General features: G+C 46.9%; 1 protein-coding gene across 4 annotated transcripts in view; it reads right to left on the bottom strand.

Moving 5' to 3' along the window:
* The window catches only part of LOC119178056 (uncharacterized), a 697,593-nt gene that overhangs the window by 540,364 nt on the left and 141,961 nt on the right, over positions 1-15,268 (bottom strand). For all 4 annotated transcript variants that reach the window (XM_075887501.1, XM_075887516.1, XM_075887508.1 and 1 more), the window contains exon 12: positions 10,309-10,416. In XM_075887501.1, the coding sequence (XP_075743616.1) occupies positions 10,309-10,416 (108 nt within the window). The remainder of the gene's footprint in view (positions 1-10,308; positions 10,417-15,268) is intronic.

The following is a 15,268-nucleotide window of genomic DNA, read 5'->3' as shown; positions in this document are numbered from 1 at the left end:
GCCGAGTGCTTGAAGAGAATAATGAAGCTCTAGATAAATAATGAGACACAATAAGAGAATGAAGCGTCTTTTTCCCATTTTTCTTCCATAAATTTGTGGCAGTGCTGATACCCCCTGTAAAGTTGTTTGCGCCGTGTGGCGCATATGCCTCGCCCAAAAGCCGCATTTCGGGTTACAGCTACCGGGTGGTAGGTGGCATTGATTACCACTGTCATCATCATCATGGCTCTGACAGTGGTAGCACTGACCCCTGGCGGAAAGCATGCCTTCGTGGCGGGCGAGAGTTAAGCCAGCCTCTTCTGCGCGTGGCGGTTGCCGCGAACAGTTGTCTCTAGCCTGGGTGCTCGGCGCGTGGCACCGCGGGCCTGCGCGCCGGGGAACCTACGTGACGAGTCAGGCGTTGGCGACACCACCTTGGGTATGTTACTGTGTGTTTGTCGTGCTATTGTGTTATGTTGTTTGTATGGTAGCGTGTTGATAACGATTGATGTATCGATTCGGAGGACGATATCGTCATTCTGAAATTAGGTAAATAAATGGATATGTATGTTGTTTGGTTTGTACTGACCGCGTCTGCTGTGTCCGTTCGCTCCAAGAGCATAGGGAAGCGCTCGCCATATCGAGACCCCCAGAAATTGCAATGAGATGTGAAGCTAATGTGTCAGCGTTTCGCATGCGTTCGTGTCCCCGTGGTTCACGCATCGAGCAGACGACAGTCGTGGAACCCTCCTACGCCTTCGTCCACTCATTGTGCTCATTTATTCTGCCCCGTCTGAGCCAGCGTTTCTAAACCATCCACCAGAAACAGGCAGAAGACCACAAAATAACGCTGGTCAACAAAGCGACGCCGCTAGCGTGCTCGGGGGTTGGACTTGTTTGGGCACGTCGTACGGGCGTGACCTCTTGGTCGGATGCGGGAAAAGATGGGGAAGAAATTTGGCTTGCGAAGGCTATGCGGAGGAGCGGCAAGGGTTTTAAGCTCGCCTCCTCTCATCCTCGTTTCGTGCCACTTCAAAAAACTCGTTTTCTCCGCCCGTGATGAATGGATTCAAAAACTTTTTGTGGCAAAATGTTCCTCATCGGACACCCAAACTCTTCCACTGTCTAACTAAAATTTGGTATGGAGCCTGGTGAGTGACCTTGTAATAATGACCTAGAAAAAAGTAAGAGCGAAACTTAACACCCATCAATGTAAGTCCAACCTGTGTTGGGTCCACGGTCGCTGTTGCCAACGATCCTCTTCCGTCGTCGCTCCAATGCGTCACAGTCAGCCGCACTGCTTTAAGCCTTCTCCCGGTCTCCATAAGTGACATGGTACGATGTCGTCGTTCATTAGTCCTAGGACAAAACTGGCCTTCTCCTCACAGTGACAACGTGGAGTTCCGTGGATCGATGTGGGCCGAGGTTCGAAGAGGAACAGGGGCATGCGCGTTTAGACCATCTGAAAGGCGCTACAGCACCTCCGAGGAGCCCTGCCCAAGCGTCGCCAAGGTCAACAGTTACGCCATAGAGTGCCAGCATTGCCCCTGCTGTGCACGTTCGCAGATCGTAGCTGCCAATACGATCATCTTCTATCATAGCCACACAAGCAATGCCAGCTCATCGCACGGTCGTCTTGCATTACGGCTCGTGTCACGTGCATCGATCTGCGTACTCCTCCATGCACGCGCTGTTTTTTCCCCATGCTTCTCCTCCTGCTTCGACGTCTCCATTGTTTACACCATCCCTGTATTCGTGATAAGCGTGCACGATGCTTTAAAAAAATACAAAGAAAAAATTAGCATCTGTCTCGCCGCGCTCACTCCCTTCAAAAGGACCATGAAACGGTTTTTGAAGTTTTGTCAGCTTTTAAGCTGGAACATCATCAAACCATTAGCACCACAAATTTAGTGACACGACATGTACCAAGGCCGCTACAGACAATTATATCATACCTTCCTTTTCACCTCTGCCTGGCTTCCTCCACACATGAGGCGCTCTGGCATCGCAGGCGATTGCAAAGCTCTCAGGGGCACACTGGACGATTTGAGATTTTACCAGTCTAGACCTCCGAGATCGTACGCCAAGGCCATCCCCGACCCAGTGCACCCAGCAGCATGATGATGATATATGGTGTTTTTTGGCGCAAGGGCCATTTGATGGCCAAAGAGCGCCAGTTCATGGGACAAAGAATGTGGACAATGATTGTGATTAGCGGCTGTATAAGGGCCATAAAATTCCTCGCAATAAGGCGGGTAAAAACATACAAGTAATAAAATCATGACCATGCCGTGAAAGGTGTGTGTGATGTGAAAAGGTGACAAAAGTTAGTGATAATGAAAAACGATGGCGGGCATGTATGGCATTAGCACAAGTACCTCACTCGTTCATACCCTTGCGTCCAAGGGCCGTGAGGCAAGTGCTTTCCTGTGTAGCCACCGCAGCAAAAACCTCTCTAGAGAGGTCATGCTACGGTATGCCCGGGTATATGATATGAAAATTATGAATTTCCTTTAAAAACGCTAATAATGATTTGTGACTAAAAAGCGGTTCCCTACCGACGAACATTGCAGGGTGTAAAGGTATATGTTGTCGGTAGGATAGTGGGAAGTGTTGTCTTCTTAGAGTGTCTAAATGTTTACATTGAATTAAAACGTGAAGAACTGTTAATGCCTCACCACATTTATCACACAATGGTGGATCACCACCGGACAAAAGATGTGTGTGTGTCGTGTATGTGTGTCCTATCCTGAGTCTTGTTAGTGTTACCTCTGTTAGACGTTATTTTGATACTGGTGGCCAATGGCCAAGGTGTGGCTTGATAACGTGTAGTTTGTTTTGTGTGTGTGTATCCCACCTGCTCTGCCAGTAGTCACTGAGTTTTCGTTTAAGAGATGGCTTAAGATCAAGGACCGGCATTGATAAAAGTGTAATGGCGGTGCTTTCGTGGGCGGATGCAGCAAGCTGATCCGCCATCATGTTGCCTTGAATCTCACGGTGCCCTGGCACCCAGCACACAACAACATGTCGGTTGAGTGTGTAGAGTGTGCATAAAATGGAGCAAAGTGAAACGAGGACAGGGTTTTTTTGTTTTTTAAGACTGTGCAGAGCCGTTACCACACTGAGGGAGTCTGTATAAATTACTGCTTTTTGTATTTTTGATTGTTTGATGTGTTTAGCTGCCACAAGAATCGCGTAAGCTTCCGCTGTGAAGATACTTGTGCCTGGATGTAGAGGGCCAGCATCCGAAAAGGAAGGGCCAACAGCAGCGTAGGACACAGAGGAGTTAGACTTAGAGGCATCTGTAAAAAACTCAGGACGTGTGTATTTGTGTTGAAGTTCCAAGAAGTATGTTCGAATATGGGCAATAGGCGCATGTTTAGTAACTTCTAGGAAAGACACATCGCAATCTATAGTCTGCCACTGCCACGGTGGCGGGTATGCTACAGGAGCCATTAAACTGTGTTCGAGTGACGCTCCAGTGTCCTCAGCTAGACCCTTCAGGCGAACTGAGAAGGGCTGCCTCATTGAAGGCCTGTTTTGAAAAAGAATGGAGCTCGACAAGTCATTAATAGTAGAGTATGAGGGGTGCCTCTTGTCTGCTTTCACCTTAAGGAAATATACAAAGGACATGTAGATTCTTTGCAGATGAAGCGACCACTCATTTGACTCAATGTAAAGGCTTTCTACGGGGCTGGTGCGAAAAGCACCCGTAGAAAGGCGGATGCCCGAATGGTGCACGGGATCCAGCATCTTCAAAGCACTTTGAGTCGCTGACTGATAAACAATGGCCCCATAATCTAAGCGGGTGCGAATAAGGCTTCTATACAGGTTCATGAGGCATTTCCTGTCACTACCCCACGTAGTACCGTATATACTCGTGTAAGGGCCGCACTTTTTTTTCGAAAATTTTGCTAGGTGCGGCCCTTACACGAATCAGGCCGATTTAGTACAGGCAGTACAGGCCAAAGGTCTGTACTGTTTATGCAACAGTAGCAGAGTGCAAGAGTCACAAATGACATGCCAGAAATGTTTTTATTCGGATTCCATTTCGCTGTCCTCGTTCTCGGAGGAGCTCGCCTCGGCGTCCGCGTCTTCCCAGAGACGGTCATCTTCGGTGCCGTTCATGGAGTTCGAAATTCCCGTTACCTTGAAGCTTTTAGCAACTACTTCTACTGACATGGCACGCCACGCATTCAAAATCCATTCACACACCTGTTGGAGCGACGCCCGCTTCAGCCGTCCTGTAGGGGTCTTCTCGTGGACGCCTCCAGCCATCCATTCAGAGTAACATCGGCGAAATTCCACTTTGAATGGTCTGTTGACGCATACGTCGAGCGGCTGCAGCACACTCGTCAGGCCACCGGGAATGACGGCCAAGTCCGTACGAGTTGCGGCAACTCGGTTCTTGACGCGGTCGGTCAAGTGGCCCCTAAAGCTGTCCAAAACAAGGAGGGCTTTCCGTTGTAACAGCCCTCCAGGTCTGTTTGCCCAGACGGTCTTAATCCAGTCAACGACCAGTTCCTCGGACATCCAGCCCTTCTCTTGCGCACGTACGACGATTCCCTGAGGGAACTTCTCTTTTGGGAGAGTCTTCCTTTTAAATACGACGTACGGCGGAAGCCTCCTGCCGTCTGCCGTGATGCACAACATCACAGTGCACCTTTGGCGTTCTGCACCAGTCGTGCGCACAGACACACTTTTCGCACCTTTTAAATCCACTGTGGTGCTTTCCGGTGCATCGAACCACACAGGTGTCTGGTCCGCATTCCCAATTTGGGACAGGTCGTATTCATGCTCCCTCCTGAGAGCATTCACGAAGCGATGAAACTTAATGACGTGGTCTTCGTACTCGCGCGGCAGTTTTTGGCAAATCGTCGTTCGGCGCCGAATAGAAAGCTGGTTACGGTTCATAAACCGCGTAGCCCAGCCCCGACTTGCCTTGAATTGTGCCGGGGGTATTTCCATGTGGCGAGCGATGCTGAGGGCTTTGACGCGTATCATGTCAGTCGATACGGCGTAGCCGTCCCTTCGTGTGTCGACGACGTAGTTGACGAGCTCGCTTTCGAGTTGCGGGTACTTGCACTTTTTCCCGCGAAACGCCTTTCGGCTCCTGTTAGTAGCGGCGAGGGCATCTTTCTGATTCATCCAGTAACGCACGCGCTTCTCATCGACGTCGTACTTTCGTCCAGCTTCCCGCTTCCCGTGCTCCTCGGCATAGTCAATCACTTGCAGCTTAAATGCTGCAGTGAATGATCTCAGATGCCGGCCCATCGTCCGTCACGTGCGCTGGCTTCTGCAGGGTTCACTACAACCAACAAAGTGACACCGACGACACCGATCTGAAGTCGCGCTGCCAACGTATCGACACGATGCTAGGAACGATGCCAACAAAGAGGCCGCACAAGGCAAATATGGCGGCGCGCTGTCAACAGCGTGGTCGGCGCGTCGGCGGAAGTAGAATAAAAGCGGAAAAGCGTGCAGCGCCATCTGGCTGTAAATGAACTAACTACACTTTTCTGGCGGGACATTTTGAACTTTTGTTTTTTTTTTTTTCGAAATATCCGCTTTCAAAGTTGGGGTGCGGCCCTTACACGAGGGCGGCCCTTACACGAGTATATACGGTACGTGACAACACTTTTATAACATTCATGGCTTTTAAACATTTTGTTTTTAAATACTTTGTGTGGGGTACGAAGGTCAACTTGTTGTCCAAGATTAAGCCTAAGAATTTATGCTCGGCTTTGACGGACAGTTGTTGCCCGTTCAGTTGAATGTCGGGTTCCGAGTGCATGCCTCTCTTTCGAGAGAACAAGACACAAGTGCTTTTTTGTGGGTTAAGTCGAAATCCGTTTTCATCTGCCCATTTGGAGACCTTATTTAAACCCAGCTGAACCTGCCGCTCACACATGGCCAAGTTGCATCACTTGAAGCCAAGCTGAACGTCGTCGACATATGTACAATAGAACATATTGCGGGGAATGGACAAGTGCAAAGAATTCATTTTAATAATAAAAAGTGTGCAACTAAGCACACCACCTTGTGGCACGCCTGTTTCCTGGACAAATGTTTGGAAGAGCACACTGCCCAGACGGACACGGAATGTCCGGATTGACAGGTAACTTTGGATTATATGAAACATTCTTCCGCGCACACCAAGGTGGGACAGGTCTCTTAGAATTCCGTAACGCCATGTAGTATCATAAGCCTTTTCAATATCGAGGAACACAGAGAGAAAATATTGTTTATGGACGAACGCGTCTCTGATCTGTGCCTCGATACGAACAAGGTGGTCTGTGGTGGATCTACTTTCTCGAGACCCGCACTGAAATGGGTCGAGCAAATTATTTGTTTCAAGAAAATGTACAAGTCGGCAGTTTATCATTTTTTCGAAGACTCTGCACAAGCAGCTTGTAAGTGCTATAGGCCTATAACTCTGGGAATAACAATAGCCTCTTTCCAGGAGGTAGGAATAGTGCCAGAAGACCAAATAGCATTGTACAAACAAAGTAAGGTTTTTTGGGTTTCGTTTGGTAGGTTTTTTAACATTTCATACATCACACGGTCAGAACCTGGGGCAAAAGTACTGCAGGAGTTTAGAGATGTTTGGAGCTCAGCTAGATTGAAAGCTTGGTTATATGCCTCGTATCTAGTGGATTTGTGTTCGAGTTTCTGCTTTTCTATTCTTGTTCTGTATTTTTGGAAAGTGTCAGTATAGTGGGACGAGCTGGATACCTGTTCGAAGTGTGCACCGAGGAAGTTTGCCTGATCTTCCAAGGTATCACCCTGAGTGTTTACAAGTGGAAGTGTGTGTACTTGTTTTCCTGCTATCCTACCGACCATGTTCCAAACTTTAGCCTCCTGTGTGTATGAATTAACCCCTGATAAAAACTTCTGCCAGCTTTCTCTTCTGGCCTGCCGACGCGTTCTCCTGTCTTGAGACTTTATTTTCTTGAAGGTTTCAAGATTTTCGGCTGTCAGTGAGTTCCGAAGCAGCCTCCAAGCTCTGTTTTGCTGTTTGCGCGCGTTTCGGTATTCAGAGTTCCACCATGGCACACATCGTTTTCCAGGGTGTCCATTTGTTTGTGGGATGCATTTTGTTGCAGCATCAATCAAAAGTGCTGTGAAGTAGTTCACAGCAACATCAATGTTCAAAGTACAGATGTCATTCCAACCTAGACAAGCGATAGTATGAAACTGTTCCCAGTCGGCTCTGTTTATGAGCCACTTGGGAACACGTGATGGACACTCATTTACTGTCGTCGTGCTCAAAACTACGGGGAAGTGGTCACTTCCGTACAGATTAGTGACGACTTTCCACTGAAGTAGAGGCACAAGAGATGGAGATACTATGCTCAGGTCTATGGAGGAGTAGGTGTTATTAGCGAGGTTATAATAGGTTGGTTTTTTTTTTTTATTTAGGAGACACGCGCTCGACGAGATAAGGAACTGTTCGATCAGTCGACCTCACGCGTCATACCGAGAGTCACCCCATAGCATGCGCATTAAAGTCTCCAAGGAGAACATAAGGCTCCGGAAGTTCATCAATTAGAGAGTGTAAATCGCGCTTTTGCAGCTGATAGCTAGGAGGAATGTAAATAGTGCAGATTGTGATCAGTTTATCAAAAAGAACTGCTCGAACAGCCACTGCCTCAAGGGGTGTTTGGAGTGGTAAGTGTGTGCATGCTATTCCTTGATTCACTATGATGGCAACACCTCCGGATGATGTCATAGCATCAACACGGTCTTTTCGGAAAATAACGTATTTACGAAGAAAATTTGTGTGTTTTAAATTCAGGTGTGTTTCTTGTACACACAGCACTTTTGGCGAGTGTTCATGTAAGAGTTCTTGGATGTCGTCAAGGTTTCTGAGAAGGCCCCTGACGTTCCATTGTATAATTTGAGTGTTCATGGTGAATGTGAAATAGTGCTGTGTGTACGAAAAGCGAGTGGCTGTTTAGACGGGGAGTTTGAGTTCACTTAACAGGGCCATCACCAGGCCCTGTTATTTGCTTTTTTGTTTTCTTGGCGCGCTCCAAGAAGCCACGCCGCTCTTTCGGCACCAAGGGTGCCGATGTATCCATTGCCTCCTCGGAGGCACTGGATGCCCGCACATGCGGGCTGTTAGTTCGGATTTTGGGCCTCGCCTGGTGAGGGGAGGCCTTGAGACCCGAAGACTCTGGAGTCTCCGGTCTCTGTTTGGGAGTAGGCGGTGTAGCCTGGGCTATAGCCGCCTTGGGGGCAGGTGCCACAACCGCCGGCTCGGTATGTGCGGGCCGGAGGGGTGGCGAGGGCTGGTGCGGCGGTGCCCCCTGACGCGCCGCATCAGCGTATGTAGGTCCATAGAATAGAGCGACTCTTCGCCGTGCTTCCTTAAATGTAATGTTCTCCTTCACCTTCAACGTAATTATTTCTTTTTCTTTTTTCCAGTATGTGCAGGAGCGTGAATATGCGGCATGGTTTCCTTCGCAGTTTACACAGTGTGGCGGTTGTTTGCAGTTCTCAGACACGTGGCCTAAGACTCCACATTGTGCACAAGTCTGGTGACCACGACAGGTTTTAGAGCCATGGCCATACCTCTGGCATTAGAAGCAACGACAAGGATTTGGTATGTACGGCCTGATAGATGTCTTTGTGTACCCTGTTTGAATTGATTCCGGTAGTTTACTGGATGCAAATGTAAGTATTAAGTGTTTTGTTGGTGTTTCCTTATTATCTCTTCTGATGATGATTCTCTGTACATTAGTGACATTTTGGCTCTTCCACCCCTGCAAAAGTTCAGTCTCAGTCAAGTAAGTCCATGTCAGATACCACTCCGCGAGTTGTATTCATTGATCTATGTGGTGTTACGGTTATTGGTATGCAACCGAAATCTGAGAGACGGTCTAGCTTTTTAAATTGTTCTTTGTCTCGGATTTCGAGGAGAAGGTCTCCACTAGCCATTTTGGTTACCTTGTATCCTGTGCCAAGAGTTTCGCTAAGACATCTAGAAACTAGGAAAGGAGAGACGGTCCTGGCTTGCTTTTCAGTTTTTTCACAGTGAATGATGTGGAAATGGGGAAAAGTTTCTGTTGGCTGGTTGAAGAGATTTATGTCGTCGGTGCGTACCCGCTTTAGGCCGGTACGATGAGATAGTAGAGGGAATGCGCCATGCATGCCGGTCTTATTTTTGTTCAGCAGCGTTGGCAGCCACCCACCACGGAGCCCAACAAGGGGACGCTGCAAGTTTACAGGTGCTGAAAGCTTGCAGACGTCAGCCGTACAACACTGCCATAACCCAATGCGCCTAGACCAAGGTAGGCTATTTGCACAGGGTTGACCCTTGCCGCCAGGAAAATTGGAAGTAAACAGAAGAGAGTAGAAGACAGGACAGATGGATAGTGGGAGATAAAGACGAAGATGTAGGCAGAGAGAGATAGGAAAAGGCGACTGCCGATTTTCCCCTGGGTGGGTCAGCCCAGGGGTGCCGTCTACGTGAAGCCGGGGCCAAAGGGGTGTGTTGCCTCTGCCAGGGGGCCTTAAAGGTCCAATCACCCAGCGTCGGCTCAACCCCCAGGATCTCCTTTTCCCCGAACACAGCAAAGCCACGCACGGCTAGGCGTGGGAGGGAGTAGAAACTCCCCCGTTAGCTCGGGTCCGTGGTGTCGCTACACACCAAACGCCTACTTGCGCAGGCGCCCCTGCAGGGGCACCCAGCAGCACGCACGCCGCCTGGCAACAGAGACTAAGTGGTTCATATCTGCTCTGACAGGTGCTGCTACCCTACTTCCACACATTCTACAGCCCACGACAGCCAATCAGGTCAGCAGCCACAGTGGCATGTCAGAGAATGTCACTCTGTAAATGGGGCGGTTGAAAATGCGTTTGGCCGAGTCACAGCGATTCGCACTTTTTAAAGCATTGTAATCAATCGCACAGTTTACGCACAGTTTACGCACAGAGCTCAAATCAGTCTCTAAATTAGCCTTAGGATTTGGTCTACCAGCCCAATGTGTTTGTACACAATTGTCGAAACCGTTTCAGGGTGCCATGTCACAGTGCTCCTTCGCAAAAGGACCACAATACTGCAGCAGAAACATGTACTAAAGTCAAACATTATCTGGATGCCTTCTTCTTCACGGCACACAGAGAGTGTCACACCTTAATTAATTTTTTTGGACCGCAGTCAAGATTCAGTTTAAGAAATCTGAGGTGCCCATCATGCTGGTGTTGTACAAACACATAGACATGAATATACACAAAGTAACATGGCAAACAAGACATCAATTTCAAGCAATGCTTGTGAAATGATGTACACTGACCAAAAGCTGGCTGACATTTTTGACTCACCATAATCTGTACACTGTTGAATGAAGCCAATGGCTGCACGACAAGCTGGTTCTAAAATCTCCAGATGACGTCCCAGGAAGCCAGTGCCAAAAGAGCTTTCCAGAGGGGCTGCATGCCAGGAAAGTGAAAAGGTGCATCATTCCAGGATATATGATTGGGCATAGACCACTGAAAATGTGGGTTGCGAGACTACCCACACTAAAGGTACCATATTTACTGGGATAATCTACACAGTACTTTTTTTTTAACGATTTTGGGGCTTTGAGAGGGGAGTGTGAAAATTGCGAAGGGATTTCACGAACGCATATAAAATAATGTGCAATAGTTCTCAAGGCCGTAGAATAATGTTAAAAAATAAAAGATGTTACAAAATTAGCACGTACTTTAGCCGATCAGATCCGGTTACGCACGGTTCAGTGGGAATCACTGATCCAGAGGTCTAATTGTGCATCATTGTTGCAGCCGCTGTCATCGCCCTCTCTAAGTGCATCGTCCACAGTTCCTACAAGCGCATTCCAATGCCTCGTTTTCTTGAAACTCTCCTTGACATTGCTGGGAGAGACTAGGTCCCAGGACAATTGTATACCGGAGGATCTAAGCGTTCGCACATAACTGAAAAGGCCTTCTTCGATGGCAGGAAACTTGCATTAGCAAGCATGCGCTCTGCTGCCTTCTCCCATGCCGATCACTAGAGACTGAATTATAGGAGAATGCCTATTTTGTTCCTTGCATTCCTATCGTGCCACTTTGATATATGAGCATGAATTAGAGGTTAAGAAGGGCTTTTATAGTGTTTTTATAGTGCCTATAAATGCCTATTCTTGGTGCTCGTGCCTAAATGCCTATAAGTGCTTATATAAGCCTATTTTCCAAATGAGCGCTATACAAACCCAAATTTTTTTTTTCGAGCGCAGTGTGAGATCGTTATTCATGTAAAAAAGGCAACATTGATATTTCCAAACACTATAATATTCAACGAAGACAAAACTGACATGCTGTGAGCGATTCAAGGAGGAGCATGAGGAGCGCAACAGACGCTATTTCTGCAGCCCTGGGTGGAAGCTCATCTCAGCGTCGGCAGGAGAAAGAGGAGAGAGAATTAAAGTAAGAAAATACAAGTGACGTCTATGGCCGAGGACGCAGCGACCACCTTCTACAGACACTGTCCAGAGCGCTCAAGGAACTGAAAAACCACCATGAAGACCTGGGTGTTGCGGTGGGAAAGGAACAGCTGGTTTTTCTGGGCAGCCACGGATAGCTGGAGAACGAATGAAAAACCATGAAGGGCCACTCATAGAATGCTCTTGTTGATTCAGTGGTGGCAAAGGTCGCCAAATCTTTATACTTTATACAGCGAAGCCTGAGACAGGCGCCGGCATATTTACAATCAACGGTGTATTTAGCATACCTTAAACGCTTGAATACGCTTCTTCTGTATGAGATCCGTTGTCATATGTCTTTACGTGACAAACATGAAAAAATATAGCACAGGGCTTCAAGCTTTGTCTTAAGCTATCACTCGAAATTGACAGCTGTAACAATATGAAAAATGAACTAGGATGGGAATTACTATCATCACGTCTAATTAAACTGTGAATAAAGTTCTTTTGTTAAGCATTTAATGGTAAAACTCACAGTCAAAAATGAATGCACTAAAACAGCCCTCTTCATGCAAGGTAATTGAGCTTTTATAACATCGTTGCAGATATAATTTTCTATTAATTTGTTTTTTGTTAGTTTCGTGACAGAATGAAATTGCTTATAAAGAGAACAAAGTGTGTTGTGTCCATGAAGTCGTGTTTTCTTTAACATTGTAACCCATCTGCAGCAGCGCCTTTGGGTAAAAAAATGTGATGTGCAGGCGGCTTTTGTTTTGTTTGTAATTTACTTTTTAGGTGTCCATCTCTAGATGACATAATCAGTTGTAGTTAGACACTAGAAGTTCTCTCATGCCCAATGAAAAGCGTTCTACCATAGTGATTTTTCAAATTGGTTATCTATGAGCCACCAAAGCATAATGCGAAGAAGCAAGCTTGAATCCCTTGCCTCACGTCCCATGTAGCCATCGCGAGCCTCAATCTTCTCCTGTTCTCTTCAGTATCGGCGCTCGAGAGTCACATGACGCATACGCATTAAGAAAAACACGCGTAAGCAAGGTCACACGTGCATGACATGTCCCAGCCTATACTTGTGCACGTACGCCATCAATGCTGTGTTGTTTCGGCGTACTCTGTTGTGTAGTACCAGTTTCTGCGGGGTGGATCACCCAGTGCATGTACTTTAGAAGAAGCTGGCAAGAATCATGTATTGTGACCACGATACACCACGTCGCTCCACTGACACTGCGGTCAGAGACGACGCACCAAACACAAGCTAAGCGTTGTCAGGGTTGGCGAAGGCCCGATGCAGGATCGACGAGAAGACAAATGCAAGTAAAATCAGGTAGTAGTAGTAGTAGTAGTAGTAGTAGTAGTAGTAGTAGTAGTAGTAGTAGTAGTAGTAGTAGTAGTAGTAGTAGTAGTAGTAATAGTAGTAGTAGTAGTAGTAGTAGTAGTAGTAGTAGTATGTGTGGTTTTAAAAAAGAAAACACGATATGAATATAAGGGATGCCATAGCGGAGGTCTCCGCAAATTTTGACCATCTGGTGTTCTTTAATGTGCACTGACATCGCGCAGTGCACGGGCATCTGCTTTTTTTCCTCCATCTAGATGTGACCGCCGCGATCGGAATCGAGCCCGCAGCATTCGGATCAGCAGTCGCTCCATCCAGCCAGGCGAATGCGAAACGAGGGCTGATTAGTGGATAGCATCTTGAGGCTATTAAAAACAAAAATAAAAATATTAACAAGCTGAGATTCCATTTGCGTGTTTTATTATTTTTCTATTCATTATACTGATTTTGAAAGAAGATTGCACAGACACAGGAAAAAGAAAGACATTGAGACAAAGAGCGCTGTCTTTCTTTTCCCTTTGTCTTTGTGCTTCCCATTCAAAATGATATGAAGCAGCTTGCCCAAACCAACATACTACTATTCATGCTACACAACACAACATACAAATGGCACATGCCAAGTAGAGTAATGTCACGTTCAACACTTTTAAGGAGGTACCATTTAAAACGCAGGATATAATCAGGAGAGAGGACATTTTTCGTCTGTTTTTATAGATATAGCTAACATTTAACGAAGTTCTGATGAAGAGCATTTTGTATGCGACGTCAGTCCATCAATGTCAACGTAAAGGAGCAACGTAAAAAAATTGGCCCTGTATCTGCATGTTTGACGGCAAATGTCATCGAAATACGATAGTCTTGCGTGTGGAGAGAGTGAACCAAACGTTTATTCGATGTTATGCACGAGAAAATTGGTGAATTGTATTCTGTAAGCGCTAGGTTAGAGAGTCTCGATCCGTGCAGCAAAAGCGAACAAACACATTGAGGCAGGTTAGACACGAGTGCCATCTTTCAAGTTATCTTCGAAAACGAAGGAAGGCGTGCTCGTCCGCGGAGAAAAATGCGCCTGTCTCGGAAGCGATAAGGAGTACAACGCGAAGCAACGGGCAGGTGCCACTACCGTGTCATCTTAGCAAAGCGTTGAAAACACTTGCCTTTTTGAGCATCGTGTTGCACTGTCAGCGCAGCGTGAGAAACGCTGCGATCCATAAAATTACTTGTGTGTGCTTTCTCTAGTATAAAGGCACACATACAAAACATTGACGTGTTGTTATGGTGCCCCAGATATGCACAACGATTGCTTTTTAAGTTACAATCGCACAAGTATGAACGCTGAAACTAGAGCAATATTAGTGGGCGCTGCTGATGGGGTTGGCCATTTGAGGTATCGTTTGGTCATTTCGGTGCCACAAAGAAGATCGTTACCGCGGACAAACAGACAAATGTACACAGACAGACAGACTGACCAAAATTTTGGCATCGAAGGTTCCCCAAGAAAGACTACCCTGTTTAAAACGGGACCATTTCTTGACGTACGTCACTCCCTAGATCTTGGGGAACACGCCCCCGAGAAGGGCAAGTGGAATTGGAAATTGAGCGTTTTTCCTCGACATGTAACTTTGCAAGTCTTGACAGGAATGATACAGAGCGTACAGTGCACCATTATGCTTGTCAGCTTGAAATGCCCAAACCTAGTGAGGTGCCCTTTAAGGTTTTGACCGATAGGGGAGATATTAGTCCTACGCAATTAGACCTAGCATTCTGGGGTATCAGTGGTCTGGTTCTTTGCTCCTGCGCTGCCCTTCCCAGCCTCAACAAAACGAAAGAGACCCAGGAGAGTGTTAATCGAATGGTGGACACTTGACGCACAATGCGAGACAACAAAACGAAAGACCACATACTGCGAGTCGTACGGGAAATGCATGCCTATATTCAATCGTTGGCACATTTCTGCTATCTTAAACAATATCAATTTTTTTTGCTTCTTGCCATAGATACAAGTCAGCGAGGTCGTTGTTTTGGGATTTTTCACTTTTTATAGAAATTTATTGTGCCTATAATTATGATTTTGAGGGCCTAAAACGGTGTTTTACCTGACTGTCTGGTGCCTGAAACACTTTTTTGGTGCCTAAAAATCAGGCCTCTACCGATCACGCTGATCATCACAAGTTGAAGAACTTCATGCTGAAGTGCTAGGCGGTGACACGGTTCCCATTTTCAACATACTCTATAACAGCAGCTTTGAATCAATTTCGCTGTACGAATAATTTCTATAGCCCATCGCAAGGGAACAGTAAAACCACCACAGACAGATGGCGGAACCTAAGCTTCAAAAATAAACCAAGCGTGTGTTGCAGCGTGGAGGTAGAGAACGAGGGGAACAGGACGACAGCCCTGCAAGCTTCCAATGTAGGAAGTTGTCCGTGCCTCAGCGCGAGCGTGCCTTCTCACGGTGGTAGAGCTGGGGAGATAGAGCGGAGGCAAATGCTTGAGCAGTTCTGGCAATTCG

The sequence above is a fragment of the Rhipicephalus microplus genome, chromosome 1 (assembly GCF_043290135.1).
Source record: "Rhipicephalus microplus isolate Deutch F79 chromosome 1, USDA_Rmic, whole genome shotgun sequence".
Taxonomy (NCBI): Eukaryota; Metazoa; Arthropoda; class Arachnida; order Ixodida; family Ixodidae; genus Rhipicephalus; species Rhipicephalus microplus.
This window is presented reverse-complemented; position numbering and strand designations above follow the sequence as displayed.